General features: G+C 36.4%; 2 protein-coding genes across 2 annotated transcripts; one reads left to right on the top strand and one right to left on the bottom strand.

Moving 5' to 3' along the window:
• Positions 1–3,384: 3,384 nt before the first annotated feature.
• Positions 3,385–5,163, top strand: LOC110878918 (uncharacterized protein DDB_G0287625). The gene is made up of 2 exons (XM_022127314.2): positions 3,385–3,823; positions 4,336–5,163. The coding sequence occupies exons 1-2, from the start codon at positions 3,525–3,527 to the stop codon at positions 4,640–4,642; spliced, it is 606 nt and encodes a 201-aa protein (XP_021983006.1). The 5' UTR covers positions 3,385–3,524; the 3' UTR covers positions 4,643–5,163.
• LOC110878917 (myosin-15) lies at positions 4,669–17,616 on the bottom strand. Its single transcript, XM_022127313.2, has 38 exons — positions 17,225–17,616; positions 15,052–15,195; positions 14,662–14,807; positions 14,420–14,576; positions 14,272–14,330; positions 14,034–14,190; positions 13,622–13,771; positions 12,904–13,040; positions 12,675–12,821; positions 12,495–12,596; positions 12,339–12,396; positions 12,050–12,151; positions 11,938–11,975; positions 11,728–11,854; positions 11,474–11,647; positions 11,256–11,387; positions 10,793–10,902; positions 10,647–10,707; positions 10,302–10,479; positions 9,998–10,203; positions 9,807–9,926; positions 9,604–9,702; positions 8,416–8,637; positions 8,210–8,349; positions 7,978–8,089; positions 7,380–7,430; positions 7,211–7,300; positions 6,957–7,127; positions 6,687–6,839; positions 6,417–6,590; positions 6,154–6,291; positions 5,999–6,069; positions 5,818–5,917; positions 5,663–5,719; positions 5,518–5,574; positions 5,355–5,435; positions 5,201–5,283; positions 4,669–5,046 (listed from the first exon to the last, which is right to left on the bottom strand). The coding sequence occupies exons 1-38, from the start codon at positions 17,366–17,368 to the stop codon at positions 4,923–4,925; spliced, it is 4,572 nt and encodes a 1,523-aa protein (XP_021983005.1). The 5' UTR covers positions 17,369–17,616; the 3' UTR covers positions 4,669–4,922.
• Between the last annotated feature and the right edge of the window lie 629 nt (positions 17,617–18,245).

Genomic DNA, 18,245 nt, shown 5'->3' with positions numbered 1-18,245 from the left:
TCCCTGAAGTGAATTGGTAACATGAACCATAGAACCAGAATCAAACCACCAAGAATTAGCAGGAACATTTAAATTAAAGGACTCAAGTATCATGAAAAAATCGTTACCTTTCTTAGCCAGCCACTCCTTGAAGTCAGGGCATTCCTTTTGCTTATGTCCTGTCTTTTTACAGAACTTGCAATAGGGTTTGCCTAAGGAGCTCTTAGAGCTGGAAGGTGTTCTTATATTAGAATTTGGATTTGGCTTTTGAACCTTAGAAGCATCCTTTCTTTGATAATTGTGCTTCCTCTTCTTTGAGCTGGAGGTGGTGAAGTTAGCAACATCAGTAGTGCGATCCATCTTCATACGCTCTTCCTCTTGCACGCACATAGCGATCAGCTCACTCATCGTCCATTTGTCTTTCTGAGTGTTGTAATTGATCTTGAATGCTTCATAGGACGAAGGAAGCGAAGTGATGATGAAGTGAACAAGAAAACCATCACTGATTTCCATCTCAAGGCCCTTCAGCTTATTGGCCATGTCATGCATCATCATGATGTGTTCGCGAATGCCGCTCCTCCCATCATATTTAGTTGTCACCAGCTTGAGGATAAGAGTGCTTGCGTGTGCCTTTGATGTTCCCTTGAATTGATTCTCCACAGAAGCCAAATAGGTTTTAGCATCTTCAGAATCAGGAATGGCCCTTCTGATTGAGTTATGAATGGACTGCTTCATGAACATGAGAGACATGCGGTTACACCTAGTCCATTTATCATGGACTATCTGCTCAGCAGCAGTACTTGTAGCGATAAGGTCCGCTGGCTTATTCTCTCTTAGAGCATAATCAAAGTCTAGCAATCCTAGTGTAAGCATGAGGGCATCCTTCCATTCAGCGAAGTTATCACCAGTCAAAGGTGGAATCCGCAATTGGGTGCTGATAGTGGAAATAAGATGAGCAAGTTATGATACAAAAGAAGAAGTCCTAATGTGATCTAAGAGCATGTTATACTAAGGCAGGCATAAATAATGACCATTTTAATTATGAAGCTGTGATATTGTCTATTACTAACATCAAAATAATAGACTTAGTAAAAATTCTACTTAAACGAAGACAAATCAGCTTTGGCCAGAAGTGTAATCATTTAAGTATATGTGCAAAGTAATCGCGACAAATCAGCTTTGGCCAGAAATGAGACAATCACTTTAGTTATGCACTTGTCAAGCATGCTAAACATAAATGAATTAAATCAGCTTTGGCCAGAATTAAGACATTTCACGTTTGTAATGCATACTCAACATAGCTTTCATAATACTTGAACAATAAATAGATGTATTAAATCAGCTTTGGCCAGAATTAATACATCAGAAGCTCATTCAAGTAAAGCTATTTTGGTTTTGTAAAAATTATCTGATTCTGATTAATTAATTAAGTGTTAACAAAACCAAGTATTTAATAGCAAACCACCTGTTTTTAGTTCACATTTAAACAGCCTAAGGTGATGAGGTCTCGAGTGAGGTCTCGAGTCATGGTCTCGATTGAGTTTTGAGATCTCGAGTTAGTTATGAGGTCTCGAGTCGCAACCTTAGTCTCGAGTTGTAGCTTTATGGTCTCGAGTCGCAACCTTATGGTATCGAGTTATGACCTTATGGTCTCGAGTCGCAACCTTGTGGTCTCGAGTTATGCCTTATGGTCTCGAGTAGCAACCTTGGTCTCGAGTAGCAACCTTGGTCTCGAGTTGTACAGATTTGAGAGCCCTTATGATTTTGAGTCGAGACCTTGTGGTCTCGAGTCGAGATCTGATGGTCTCGATTCGCAGTCTGATGATCTCGAATCCCTGTTAACAGCTGTTTTGTGATGATAACTGAAAACTCGAAATTTTAGGGATTGTGGGATAGTGTTTCCTGTTTTATTGCTGATCTAAATTATCAAAAGATTTCGTAAATAATAACTGATTATCTCTTTAACAGTTTTCAAAAACTTTATTAGATAAAATTAAGATCAAAACAGTAAAAACACCCACTAATCTAAATTATATTCCAAAAGTTAGGGAATTTTCGAGTTTTCTTAGAACATTATGATGAACCCAAAAAATAAAAACATAATCTGGGATCCGAAATCTAAATTTTATGATTTCAGTTAACAGATTTCGGATATTATTATCCCATTTATGGTTTCGAGTCAAAATTATCAAACATATTTTCCGAAAACAGTGATTTCGGCTCATTAGAACTCGAAACCAGCCGTGATTGTTGAGACTTTAAAATTTCGTTTTCCAGATTTTTGATCCCAGAATAATGGATACAAAACCAGAACTGATTAATCAACATATGCTCTGATACCACATGTTGGATAAGTCCTGTTTAAACATAATGGAAAACATAAATAACATACCTGTTACAGCAGACAGGCCGGTAGAGAATCCAGTCAGAGATGCAGCCATTGAGTTCGACATGATTGTCAGGATGATCTGGTTCCTCCTTAGAGTGTAAGGTAATGATGGTGAAGAACCGAAAGTAGGTTTGATTTCGGTTATGGGGAGAGAGCCGAAAATTGATGTTATGAGGGTTTGTGATTGTGTAATTTTTGTGTAACCCTTAAACTCTCTAATAATCCCCTTATTTATACACCCAAGAGGAAACCTAATTAGTTAATAAGGGTAATATGGTCCATCAACAATTACCAACTAATTATTAATAGGTTATTAATATATTTTGATCTAATATAATATAAATGATTATAAAGGCTACAAGATTAAATATTACATTAATAATATATTTAATCTCACATCCCACGCTCTCCATTATTTTCTGCGGCATCCAGGTGAATAGCGAATATGGGTGGCGCTAGTTTGTCTTGAATGGGAGGCGAGGTTTTACCGATTATTCCATTGTCGTGCCTTCGAGCGGGTGGAGGTCGGGTTTCCGCGCATCTAGGAGAGCCAATGGGCTGGCAACGGTTGAGTAGTCGACCTTGACCACAGCGCCCGGTGTCACGATGGTTGACATGTCGTTCCTTGCCGTTAAAAAAAATGACACCTGGCCGAATGCACATGTGTCTTGTAACATCTATAATCAAGACTTGTCCGAATGTACATGTGTCCGATGATCTCTTGTCACAAATAAGAGAACGAAGTGTTGTAAGTTTTTTTTGTCTTGTAACATCTATAATCATACATACTTTATTTTATATGCTTTTGTTAGACCTACAAAATTTATATGATATCGGTACCACTTAACTGTTCGAACGCGTTTTACTAATCTATATGTTATGTGTTTCCTCTAATATCGAGTGGTCACACTTTTATATCTAAAAAAATACAAATCATGGGTGCAACATTATAATCACTTCCTTTAAAAATAAAAAAATAAAAAGAATTAGTGAATTCAAGGCTGTTTTGACTTATCTACAACATGATTAGGATCCTATTCAGCAAAAATGACATCGTCATCTTCATAAACAAGCCTCCTCCCTCCTCCTCCTCCTTCATACACATATATAATAATCCAAATCGCAATTTACATTTCTGCCAAATTTATCACTTCAGATGAAGACGATCTGCGAAAAAGGAGGAGATGACCTCATCAGCGGCGTTTTCCGGTCATCGGAGACAAATGTAAGAACCGCCGGAGTGCCGCTGATCGTACCGGAAGATGAATGCAATTCGTCTAGTAGTTCTTCCATCGGAGACGATAGCGATGCCGATCGAGAAGACGTTGCTGAGAGTCATTACAGTTATGATCGGAAAAACGATAATAATAATAATAATAATAATAATAATAATAATAATAATAATAATAGTTTCGATGATGCGATTCAGGCTCTGGAACAAGCGCTTCCGATCAGGTTTACTTTCTGTTTTGATTCGGTTTGTTATGGTTAATTGGTAGTAATTGAGATTTGATGTTGTGATTTCGTGAAGGTTACGAAATGTTTGTTATGATCATACGGAATTGGAGATCTCAGTAAAAATGCAATTTGTGTTCATGTGGTTTTATGACGAAATCAACTTGCGTCCTTATAGTGTAGCGAAAAACAAACAAGGACGCAAGTTGATCTGGTCACCGAACCACATCGATGCAAATCGCAGGTTACTCTTGTTTCAACATATGTGAAGAAAGCTAGGTCGAACGAATTTGTTCGTCAGGACTCTCTGTGTCGTTTAAGTGACGTAGGAGTAACTTTTGCACTTATTAGTTATTCTACTAAGCGTAGTCTTATGTTTGTTTAGTTTGTAGTATCGAAGCCAGGTGTTGTTAAGCTTTTTGAAAAGATGGAAAACACAAGGCTTGTGTTACTGACATGACCAATCGTTGTATGTGACGTTTATGGTATAATGTGTTTTTTTGTTGTTACAGGAGAGGGATATCATCGTTCTACAACGGCAAATCAAAGTCATTTGCGTGTCTAGGTAATGTGTGGCCGACGACATCTTCAGTACAAGATATTGCAAAGCCGGAAAATGCTTACACGAGAAAGCGAAGGAATCTTGGAGCTTTTAAACTATCAAACATAAACACGAGAAGGATATGTAAGAAGCCCAAGACCTCGAAATTGAGTTTTACGATTGAGAGAGAAGAGCATGATTTTACCACGTGTGCTACACGACCTCAAATCAATAGACCGTTGGCGTTGAGATCGTTCTCATTGGTTAACTTGCATTGAATAAAGATTGGAATGTTGACCAAAACAGAACAATATCTACCATTTGATTTTGATAACAGTCCACTAGAATTAACAACAAATGATGAATACAAGCTTTACAAAAGAATTTAAAACAAAGGTTATTGGTGCATTTTATATTATGCAATACTAGTAGGTTAGGTTGTGAATGTGATACTTCATGTACATGAACTTGGCCTTTGACATCTAATACTTGTCCTAAACTAAGACCATAACCCATTTGCTACACAGCCACAGCTTTATCTTATTATGCACAGACGACTCACTTGGGATTTTGAAGAAGGAACTGTGCTGAAGGATACTCAGATAAGAATGCAGGGGCCTCTATATCTGAAGGATCAATCGCGGGAATCGTCATGTAGATGTCTTCGGTAGAGAATGGAATGCTGCAATACACACAACAGTCACCCGGTTGGCCATTTTAATCGATTTTCTTATAAATGGGTAGATTTAGGTTAAGTTGTATCTCAAACAAGTCAAATAAAATGATTGACCATATGTAATTCATTCTTGGAAATATGAGAAACATAAGCAACTTACCTCAGATCATCATCCAACAAGAACGAATTGGATGTGAGATTCTGACTATCCTTGCTCAACATTTCTCTCATCTCGGCAACAACCTAGAGAAAACATGAAAAACATTCAGACTATGTCCGTACTGTTACACCAATAAATCACTAACAATACTTGCCTCGTTTGATACGCTCTGAGTCCCATATTTGTCGTCCCAGTACATTGTACTTATACGATATATTTGCCTAACAGTCAATGCCTGTCCAAATTGATGAATTAAATGTCATGTCTGATAAAAAAAATAAAAAGTAAGTCGTATTTTAGCTGAAATTAAGATATACCGGACATAGATCGTGTCTGATCTCTTCCAAAGACTTTTTTCTTTTCTGGTGTATTACCTATAGGAATTAAAATATTTATAAGTGAAACGAAGATAAAAAAACATTATTCTACCAGTAAAGATCACTGTAGCAAGCAGCAACTTACCAGAAACCCGACCGCTTGTCTGATATAGTTTAGCTCACGCCAAGATTGTCCCGCAAACTAAATTGAGTGTTGTTGAGTCAGCCTCAAAGGGATATATGCATTTATAACAAATCTATCATGTTAAAAGAAACAAAATATTTATGAAGAAAAAATACCTCTTCTGTTGCATTGGATATCCATTTCTCCAGTTCTGCTAGACCAGACTTGACATATTCCCCATTGGAAAACGTGCAACATTCTCGTCGCAATAAAAGACTTTAAAAAAATGTTCTTAATTAATATAAAAAAATCTCATAAAACCTAGAGAATATATATTTCAAATACAAAAAGCAATACCTGTTGAAAAGTGATATGTTGATGAATGAAAAGACCTGGATGGTAAGCTTACGAATGAAAAACGAAGGTACCTGCATGTACCATTTACCGAGGTTCAGCATATGTTTCACGAATAATTACAACCTAAATAAAAAGAGTAAGAGATGTTACAATACATGATTTCCACGTAAGCGGTCCATAAGAGAATCCATGAACTCTATAATTTTCTCCCACTGACTACCAGCAGCCTGCTGAGGAATGCCGCTAGGTGACCGTGACGGTTTACCACCGTGTACTCGTTGATTTTTGGGAGCCTTCACAAAGAATTTTTCATATGACTAAGTGCTAGAACTTAAAAAATAGACATAAAAGGTGACACCAACGAAACAACAGAAACTATTATATATGAATAAGTGAGATATAACAATATAACACTAACCTGGATGCATGAAGCTAAAAGAGGTGATATTTCCTTCTTCAAGTTATCACGTATTAAGCCAAATATCTTCTCCACACAAGCGGTTAACTGTTGTTTAAATAGTATCGCCGGATACCTTGCTTCCATAGGTGAAATACCATCATCAAACCCGATATATTTGTGTGGAGTGTAGCTCTGAAAATTGCATACAACATACCATTAAACCATAGCTAAGTAAATTACACAAAATGCACGATAATATGACACACCGGCATTCAGTATGGAACTTACTTGTGCAGCCCTCCCATTGGGTAAAGTGGACACACCGGAACGCTGAGATATAGGTGTCAAGAAACCATTAGACCGGAAATTCCGTTGCAGCAGACATAAAAGAGCTGAAGCGTTAGATAACCAGTATGGCAAGGTAACACCCTCATCCCCCTCCTACAAAATAGAGCATACAAAACAGATAGTAATTTCGCCAATTTTATAAAAAGGAAACAAGTAGAAATTGTAGAATGTAGATCTACAAACAAAACCAGCTCAAAGTGAACAAATTACCTTAAGAACATTGTTGATCTTCTCTATAATGAAGTCAAATATCGCAGTTCTTTCAGAGTCAAAGGCATGCCAATGAAGAAGGCATTTGTATATGACACTAGCAGCCACCGGTTTTCCATCCTTGAATCCCAAGTTTTCTTTAATGCACCGTAAGAGGATTTCAGAATTCTCCTGTGACAAAAGTTTGACAATGAACAATCATACAAATTGCGAGGTGCAAGTGTCCATACAGACAATCTTGTTGAAAAACAAACCTGGTGCCTTTCAGTAGTCATCTTTGACCGACGTGAATCGGTCACGCCTTGAGACATAAGATTTCCACTTTTGGTAGGTGTAGGTGTTTCCTACACCAGAATTACAAGACCCCATGAGAAAAATAGAAAATAACGTATTTTTAGAAAAACTAAGCACACTGATCTTTACATATGTAGATTTTCGCTCCGAGAAGGGAAGAGCAAGTGCACCAGAGAGCTTCTGCATAAAAAAAAAAACATAAGAAAATAAGCACTGTTTTTAGTCGAGCAAAAGTCTACTATCATTTTAAAATTAGAGTAAAGTACACGGATGGTCCCTGTAGTTTGTCCTTGTGGTTAACAAAAATTTTGGATTTAGTCCCCAACTTTTTTAAAGTACACGGATGGTCCCTGTAGTTTGTCCTTGTGGTTAACAAAAATTTTGGATTTAGTCCCCAACTTTTTTAAAGTACACGGATGGTCCCTGTTGTAGTTTGTCCTTTGTAACGCATTTAGTCCCCAACTTTTGCCTAAAGTACATGGATGGTCCCTGTGGTATGTACTTTCTAACGCGTTTAGTCACTAAAAGTTGGGGACTAAATGTGTTACAAAGTGCAAACCACAGGGACCATAGATGGCAAAAATTGGTGACTAAATACGTTACAAAGTGCAAACCACAGGAATCATCTGTATACTTTTGAAAACTAGGGACTAAATCCAAAATTTTGATTAACCACAGGGACCATCCGCGTAATTTACTCTTAAAATTACCAATAAGATCAGAATACCTCAATAAATGGCTTGGTGTTGCTTGGCCAGTTTCCTTTCAGAGGGGTACTTAATGTCTTTTGTCTTAGAACAAGGTTCTCTTTCTCCAAACTCGAGAACTTCTCCTCAAAACTACGTAGAAAAATAATGAAAATGTAGAACAACACAATCAGATTAGCAAGGTCTTCAAAAGAGGCTTTCAAATGAACATACATATATAGAAGCTTGAAGTAAAGAAATTACAAACAACACCTCTTTAACTTCTGCTGGAGTTGCAAGCACGTTTTCTCAACCTCCCTTAACTTTTTGAGGTTAATAGATGCATCTTCTTTAGCTTCAGTAAGTTGGCTCTGTAGTGATGAGCTCTTCTCTTCCAATGTACTCAGTGAACTCTGCAAAAACGAGCAGGTTTTGAAATGGCGTTACTACATGTGAAATTTCAAAATACATTTACTTACCTTCAAATACGAATTCTCATTTCTCAGGTCAGCCATTCCAACAAGTTCTCTTTCCAAGGAAGCTTTTTCTTTCACCGAAATTTCCAATTGGTTTTGCAACACTGCATTCTTGTTGCATTCATTGACTGTAGCCAGCTTTGCTGCATCTAACTCAAGGGTCAATGATTGTACTAGTTTCTGAAGTCTCGCGATTTCCACGGACTTAGATTCATCGTTAGAACCCTGCATTAAATAGTGGTCGCATTACACACACACATATATAGAGGCCAGTCAACGTAGAGGACTATCTTATCTTGCATTCGTGTGATGCGTACGCGAGCATCTCAACCACACATCTGATCTAATCTAGGCCTTCAATTGAACACGGTGGCACAATAGTAATTAACTTTGCATAATTACACACGTGGTCGCATAATTACGCACGTTATAATACATATTTACGCACGTTATTTTGTATAAGTACGCATGGGTTTGGTTAAAACCTAATTAGGCACGTTATTTGCATAATTACGCACGTTATATTGGTGGTCATGTATCTTCGCACGTTAAGAGCCTTTTGTATTTTAAACTTTCAGTATAAAAGGCCCTTAACGTGCAAAGATACGCGATCACCAATATAACGTGTGTAATTATGCAAATAACGTGCGTAATTAGGGTTGACCCAACCCATGCGTAATTATGCAAATAACGTGTGTAATTAGGTTTTAACCCAACCCATGCGTAATTATGCAAATAACGTGTGTAATTATATATCAGAAAGTGCGTAATTAAGTAAATGAAGTCGCGTATCTTCACACATTAAGGGGCTATTGTACGTTAACCTTCCCCTATATATATAGGGTTAGGATCATGTGAGAAGCACTTGGCTAATTGAGAAACTTGAGAAACATTCTGGACCACACATTTTTCTCTAAGCTTTTCGTAATATACACATATGTATATTTTAAAATTGACTATATACATATGTGTATAATTCAAGATTTGACAATATACATATATGTATATAGTCAACTTCAAACTATACATATGTGTATATTACGAGAAGCTTAGGAAAATGTGTGGTCCAGAATGCTTCTCAAGTTTCTCAAATATGGTGGACTTCTCTTATGATCCCTACCCTATATATATATTAGGAAAACAGTTGCTGTTAGTGTTTAGTAAGAAGAAAACCGAAACCAAAACCAATACCCTTAATTTTTTCTCTAGTTGCAAGCGCCACGTGAGATCCTCCAGCTGCTTTTCTAGCTTAGATTTTGCTAAGCGCAAGGCACCACTCTCATTAGCCTCCTGTCAAATATGAAAAAGAAAATGATTAGTCATACACAAATAGAAAGAAAGAGATGATACAAGTACAGAAGCATAGGGTACAACTACAGCCAATGCTTCCTTACCTTCTTAAGCTTCCTAAGCTCTCTCTTTGCCAATTTTCTTCTCCAAAGACACTGTATTTTTGTAATATCACGATGACGATGTCGAAATGCAGAACGAACCTTATACATCCTCCATCGAGCCTGTGAAAACATTTTTTTTAATATAATGGTAAGATCTTGCATATAGAAAAGTGTAGACGTGAAAACTGTACCTGAATTACAGTGGCAGCCCTATGTTCCCGCATATGTAGAAATCGTTGCCGAGTAGTGAAACCACGGATGCTTGCTTGCAAGAGTAAAGCCGACACGTATTTCTGTGTATAAGCACTCCTCAACAGCCATCCACGAATATACTTCTGTATCAAAATGGCAGCAGCATCTCTTCGTTTTGCAGCATATGTAACTCTAGCAAGGTAGCCTGCATAAATATCATTCAAAAGTTATGATGAATTAGTGAATTGTTACAAATTTACAATAAGAACAAATGAAATACGAACTAAATTTGAAGTGAAGAACCTCTGCAGTATGCTTGGAAAGAAATTGCAGCTGCTCGCTTTAACGTGAAACTCTTGTGTGCGATAAATGTGCGAAGTCGAAGCTGAATACGCTTTGCAGCATAATCCAAAACTCCAGCACGTTGAGAGTCCAATATACCAATCTGACCAGCCCTAAGGAAAACTTTTGTCTTCCCCAACTGTAAAAGATTATAAAGGAATATGAAGAGATTAAACATCAGATAAAATAAAAGGTTCAATATCAATATATCATTGCAACAGCAGGTCATCTGCATAACTAATAATGTAACCCTAATTAGAAATGAGCATAATCATGTATTATGTTGCAGCATAGGAATGAACAAACCTGGTAGTTCTCAAGTTTAAGTTTTTGCAGGATTTTTTCTGTCATGGCTCGTCCATCGTAGCTGCAAGTCAAAATTTAGGCAGTATTAGAATCAGCTTCAATAAATATTAGAAATGGTCCACTCAGCGGGCCCGCCTTAAACTTACCTTCCATCCATAACTTCCATGGCAATGATTCCGAATCGATCTACAAACTCATGGTAAGTTTTTCGAGTAGGATAACCCGCAAGACTTATTCGTACAGCCTCCAAAACACCCTACAGAAGATCACATTACAACTTCATAAAGCTGCTAGAAACAAAGAATAAAACATACACATACTATTTGTACGTTTTGTTGCTGGTGGGTCACCCAAATAATTGAACAAGATATTACATAAAGCAGATAAAATAGAAAGTATATATTGAACAAGATATTACATAAAGCAGATAAAATAGAAAGTATATATTGATTATATTCCAATCATTTGATAAAATATTTCTTCTCACTTAACACGGTCAAGTAGTGTAGAATTGAGAAAACACAAAGACACACCGTACACTATATTGCCGATATACTTACAGAACGTCAATACACAATAGAAATTGAAAAGGGATAAGATGTCACTGACCCCACAACGTAGCTGATGTAACACACTCTGATTTTCAAACTTTTGAGGTCGATTAACTGAGTTTGGCTTCACACAGCGGACGTAATGAGGCTCTGTTGAGCTGAGGGTATCCATAAGAGCTTGCAGTTGTTGCTATAACCATGAAGAAACCAAAAAAAAACAAAAATATTACAAAGCTATGTCTAAAAAACTTCGTATCCTCAATAAATAAACCATACCTTAAATCTAGATGCCACTGAAGAGAATTTGTATGACGATCTAGAAGATTCTTCAGCCAATGCTGGGAAAAGACCAGCAATAAAACCACACTTTGACGAAGACATTAGATTACAGTGATCAATAACAACATAATCACGGTTTTTATCCAAGAACGAATTTGTTTGATAATTGACCTGCATTTGAAGAAATACGGTTGAATATTATGAAGATGTGTATTGTGTTAGTAAACTAAACACTATGATATACGACTTACCTTGCCAGCATAGTGAGAAATGGTGAAATCTGTCTCAGAGAATTTCGCCTTCCCTAACCTTGGGTGGGCCCGCAAATTCTGGAAAAGCTTGTTTGCAAATGTTTCATGTGTTGACTTGGGAAACATGCTGCAAGAACATGTAAATCAAGATAGGAATATTTTTCAGCTAAGATGTGCACTAACACGAATCCTGTAAAAATCAATACGTACCAAGCTTCATCCAGTAGAGCAATTACTCCTATAGGCTTCTGCAATGTCAAAGAACAATATAAACCAGCAAGTAACGTCATAAAACTAATTCGTTATCGGAATAAGAGAGAACCTTTTCAATGAGATCTAAAACATCTTGATTATCTATAAACTCAATGTAGCTCCACGTGATTGCTTCTTTCCGGTACTCCTCCTGCTCCATCTTAAAAACATGCTGCAACAATCCAGCAAAGTATGGTTGCGAAGATTAAGGTAAGTACGGGAATAATAAAAAAAACAGATTAATGACATGCTGGAAAGGTTAAAATATACCTCACATCACCTACTTATATATATTAGCAATAAAACACCATAACACATGTTATAAACTTTTAGTTTTACACTTATAAATCAGCGCTCACCTCATTGAAATGTTGCTGAAGCTTTTCATTTGCAAAATTAATGCAGAATTGCTCGAAACTGTAAGCAGAAAAACAAAAATGGACGTTTTTATAAAAGCTTACGTACAAACATATAATGTTTGTGCATCTATGCACATATGTGTCATCAAAGCTGACCTGTTATGCTTAAAGCATTCAAATCCATATATATCAAGAACTCCAATTTGCATTTGAGAATTACTATCTTGCCCAACAGACCTATTGATCTTTTCAACAAGCCTGAAATAAGACAGAAGGTTGAGTAAATAGAGAATCAATAAAGAAAGATTAAAAATGTATATGCAAATAAAGCCTGACCAATCAAACAGGCGAGCATAAACAGTCTTTGCTAAAGCATCACGACTCGCAACAGCAGCATCACAATCAAGAGCTTTAATTATGATCCCTTCACGAGTTTGAATAGAACGTGTGCATAGAGTGGCCAACAAGTGTTTTGCATCGCACCTGAAAACAAAGCCATTAACCATACGCATTTTCTGACGAGAAAAAAATCACACGAAAACCTAAGCTGATATTGAGTACCCACATAAAAAGGTTAGCGGCGGTCTGGAGATGGAAATTAGATTTCTCGTCTTTCACCATTGAAGAATCATGCTCTTTCCCAGGAGAAAACTCTATGTTCCCCAAATGCAAAATGGCGGCCAATGTACGAAATATGGCTTCCTATCAAGATAAGAAACCGACATGAAGAAAGCAGTAAAAAATGGTAGTAGACTACCATATCCATAACTTCTAAAAAGCAATACATGAAAGATCATGTTTCGGAACTTGAATCCTACGGATTAGTGTATAGATACACATTCTTGACAGAAGTTTAGATAATTAGAACAATTTCGGGAGCATAACGTTTAGTCAACACAGAGTTTATAAGATACCGAAAGAGTTTACGTCTTTAAGCTCAGGGCAAGAGCAAGTGTGTTCAGTGTTCGATCTCCAAAATCTCAAACTTGTGGTGTCCAGCGCATGACTCCCTATATATAGGGTATGAGACATGCGTTGGGAGCCTCAAACGCATGTCACATGCATTGGAACACGAACACGCATGTCACATACATTCAACATAACTGAACGTATGTATCTAAATCAACCGCATCTATCATGCGTCGACTGATCTCATGTGTTAGGCCTATCTAAACATAAACATATACAGCACACTCCATCTAGCCTATTCGCACGGTAATGGACACACAAATTGCACTAACAATACATCAGTTAATATATATGTTTGTAGTAATGTAGAGTACCTGCTCGTCGTTACTGATTCCAACAATATCCATAGCCCTTCTGGTCTTCACATATTCCTCTGCACTACTCACACCCTCTAACTCATATACCGTGCTTTGATTTAAGTAATGAAAGTTGCTTGGATGACCTAGCTTGTAATTGTCTGCGTCCTGGAAACAAGAGACTAACCAACTAAACAATGTGCATACAAACTTTGTAATGAAAAATAGGCGCTGGTTATGTGCATTGTGTGTTGTGGAATGACATGCTCCTCACATATGCATATAGGTTATAATAATTAAATAATTATATGCCTCCAAAGTAACATGTGTCGAAATGGTTATCACTTTTTTGCTATAGATATGTGTATTATACAAACATGTGTAGCTATCATTGAAAGAGACTAAGAGAGTGAAATAGATGAGAGAGTACTCTTCCAGACGCACACAACTGGTAAAAGCAGTGGTAATTTCTTTCAGGATCTGTAATCTGGACTACACGTGACCGCTCAAGTAGGTACGTTCTGATTGCAGCACCCGATATTCTTCCATTTGCATCAAACTGAATCTCCACAAACTTGCCAAAACGACTGCAATCGAAAGCAACAGTAACAAATTCCTGGTATTAGCATATGAGCATAAGTGCTATATCTCTCACACTAATATATCACCTTGAATTGTCATTTCTAACAGTCCTTGCATTTCCGAATGCCTCCAAAAGGGGGTTTGACTGTATAATGAAAAAGAAACTAAAAGTCAAAATAATGTGATTGACTTTATACTAGTCAATGAACCGATATAAGGACCAGCAGAGCTTACTTCTAGAACCTGCTGTTCAACTGTTCTGTCATCACTGGCAGCACGGCCACCAACATAAGTAAGATACTGCATAATCAATTTAGTTGTTTCGGTTTTTCCAGCCCCACTTTCTCCACTAACCAAAATTGACTGACTTTTTGCATCACCCATCATTGCTCTGCATTTGAACAACCAAAAAACAGGCTAACGTTACGCATCATACCACCATCATGGACAAAAAAAAAGCACAACACTAAACGAACCTGTAAGATGCATCTGCTACAGCAAATACATGAGGGCTTAGCTCACCAAATGGAGCTCCCTTGTATTGCTCCATCATGTGCACGTTATAAAGATGAGGAAGCTTTGTGAACGGGTTTACAGCGATTAAAATACTTCCTGTGTACGTCTGACATAAACATCAAGAAGCAAATAAAACAAGTAAAAACATGATTCGAATAGAAGCATTGCAAAACAAGGATAATATAGCGTGAGTGGTCATAAGAGGGAAAATGCACAAAAACCGAGAAGGTATGAGAGTATACACATACACATAAAAAATCGAAGTATACATACATACGTATATTTTGAAATCCATGAGTCATTTCTTTTATTAAAAATGTTGTCAAATTAGAATGAAAGATGTCACTTACATATATCTCATTAAGTGCATAACGTTTCTTAAGATTGTCAAGCACTCCAGGTTCGTTTAAGTAAGCCAATTTGGTCATATCATCCACCCCGCCATGGTCTGCATCAGCATCTCTTAGTAACAGCTTCTCCGCAAAAGCCAAAACCTTCACAATAACATGAAAGGTTAGACTGACTAAAGTCATTTTCCATATAATTCACTTATATCAAGTCTCTCATCATGAATTGACTAATCATTTAAAGTTGGTTGTTATTTATATGCTTCTGTTACAAGTAAAATTTATGTTAGTGCCACGTAATACGAACATTATGACATCACTTGCTTTAGTCCATATGAATAATCATTCCCTTTCTTCATTTTTTTCCCAATTACCTCTTTTTTGCTCTGAACTAGTTAGCCTAGACTCTCGAAAAGGTAACCCAAGGTGTGTGTGACTGCTCTTCCCACTACTAAATTTTATTATAGATTTTTTTGATCATGGATTTCCAATTAAAAGAGTACAATATGTCTCGAGGATAGTTGTTAATAGCGAATAGCGACCACTATTTTATAAATAGCGATACACTAGAAAAAGAATTTTGAAAATTTTTATATGTATATCATATCAAAATACCTTTGTATATATGCTATTTTACATGTATATTTAACAAAAACCTATAAATCCAGCTAGTTTAAAGCTATATCTAATTGCTATTTACATCAAAAAAACCTAAATGTCGCTATTCACGCTATCGGTCGCTATGACCCAGATAGCGACACTTGGTCGCCTCGCTACATAGCGCGCTATAGCAGTCGCTATAGCCGCTATTGACAACTATGCTCGAGATGCTCACACTATATCCTTACCCAATTAATTGAGTTACTAAAAAATGCTAATGTGGTTGGTAATTTTAGCATATATTTTCTGTCGGATAATATTCCATGTACCCTGCCCCTAACAAGTAACAACAACCTTATCAAACAGTCCATGTATTTGATAATTACCATTATACTATATCTGCCATAGTACAATAACTCAAATCATTATTCATCACGTTACTGTCTTATGGATAATAATTAATTATCCAACGACTTTTCATTGGCATTAAAACATTAATCTAACCATCAATAAGATCATTTACCAATTGCATAAATCAACGAATCCAGAACTCCAAATTAAAGTGCTACTACTATTTCTCCATATTAAAAGTAAGACTCAACACGTGAAACAATAACAAATTTGATTTGTAATACTATTGAATAAAATATTCATATATTAATATATAAGTATCAAGCTTGATAATTTAGATTCCATTCTAACTTTGACCCGACAATTAGACCATTTAACATCATTACTGTGTGATCTTTTCACCATTTAAGAAAACCAAAACGTGTCCATGGTAAACCTATCATTACAATAACTCAAATCACTACAACATTCATCTAACCATGAATAACTCAAATCATTAAAATTAGTTATCCAATGACCTATCATTGGCATTAAAACATTAATCTAACCATGAATAGGATCATTTACCAATTGCATAAATCAACGAATCCAGAATTCCGAATTAAAGTGCGACTGCTATTTCTACATATTAAAGTGCAAATCCAGAATTCCGAATTAATCTAACCATGAATACAATCTTTACTAGGACCCAACACGTGAAACAATAACAAATTCAATTCGTAAAACCTACAGATTGCAATACATATATGTATCAAGCTTCCAACTTTAGATTTCATTCTAATTTAGAACCAACATTTACGCCACAACATCATTATTGTGTGATCCTTTCACCATTTAACAAATCCGGAACCAAAACGTTTCCACTGTAAACCGAAACAAAGCAGCCATATTAGCAAAATCCTAATATCCAAAAAACTTAAGATTTTACATAAATTAGTTTCAACACTAAGCTATTCACTCCGATCTGTCCGTTATCGACAATCTATGGTTACTTCCTAGTTCCTACATCAACCAGCAACTAGAAATCCTAACTCCAACCAACAAAACTTCTTCTATACATGATCTAACCTCTCTTGGATCTTATAACAACCGTCTCAAACAGAATATATCTATAAATCAACAAAAACACAATCAATGAACTAACTTAAACTGTTAAACATCAAGTCAAAACCCTCAAGAGTCAACAAACTCCATACAAATCAACAAAAACAGAATCATCCATTACCTGTTTACCGGATTCAGTGACAACTTGCACCTGTTGACCGGCGAAGCCGGTAACATCACCGGCAACCCAAGCGGTGTCTCTATCCTCCAGCCAGACCTTGGAGCCCTTACGGAGACTCATACTAGCGTTGCTATTGCTCATCATGAGGAACAAATTGGTTGAATTAGGTCATGAAGATTAAAAACCCTAAGAAAAGCCCCAAATAGAAAGTTTGAAATTGAAATTGAAAGGAACCCTAGGGAGAATTTGGAAGTGAATTTGGAGTTCCCGCCCTAACAGTGAAAGTAAAGGTCCTACAAAAGGTGCACTATTTTAATGGTGGGATTGGATTTGGGGTTAAATGTTGCAGTTACACGTAAAGATGGTAATGGTGGTAATACATAACATTTGAAGTTTGAACCAACTTTTGTTTTTAACTGTGGGTTTTTTGGGTTTATAACAGTCGCCGGTTATGAGTTGACATTTTCAAATCTTATATTTGCATTTCTAAACCTTTTTTTAATTTAAATAATTCTACTTCAAAATTACACTGATCGATACTAATCTATCACTACTTCTAAATTACACTAACTATCCTGATCTATCAACTTTTAAACATTTGATTAATAAACCTGTTAATTGTTTCTACACACATGTGTATTGATAAGGGTAGAACGTTACCAGAATATGACACGTGTAATTTGACAAGGGTATATGTGTTCGTATAATTCAGAATCTATGTATATATAATTATTCAACGTATTTGTATAACGGCGAATGGTTATATATATATATGCTACACGCAGTTATGTGTAAAATTACGCATAGTAAATAAGTGTTTTTAAAAAAAGAAAATTTTATTTTATGAAAGGTATGTAAGCAAAGTTTAAACAAAAACTCAGTGGGGTTCGGACTCTCAAAATCTAAATCGATGGTGTCGGACTTTCAAAAATCTAATACCACTACAAAAACAATTATTATGATAAAACTAATACTACTAGAGAAAAATCAGTGCCCAGCGCCTCTGTGAAAGCTTCACCCA

Source organism: Helianthus annuus, chromosome 6 (assembly GCF_002127325.2).
Source record: "Helianthus annuus cultivar XRQ/B chromosome 6, HanXRQr2.0-SUNRISE, whole genome shotgun sequence".
NCBI classification, from domain to species: domain Eukaryota; kingdom Viridiplantae; phylum Streptophyta; class Magnoliopsida; order Asterales; family Asteraceae; genus Helianthus; species Helianthus annuus.
Note: the sequence above shows the minus strand (reverse complement) of the source record. Positions and strands in the feature narration are given on the sequence as shown.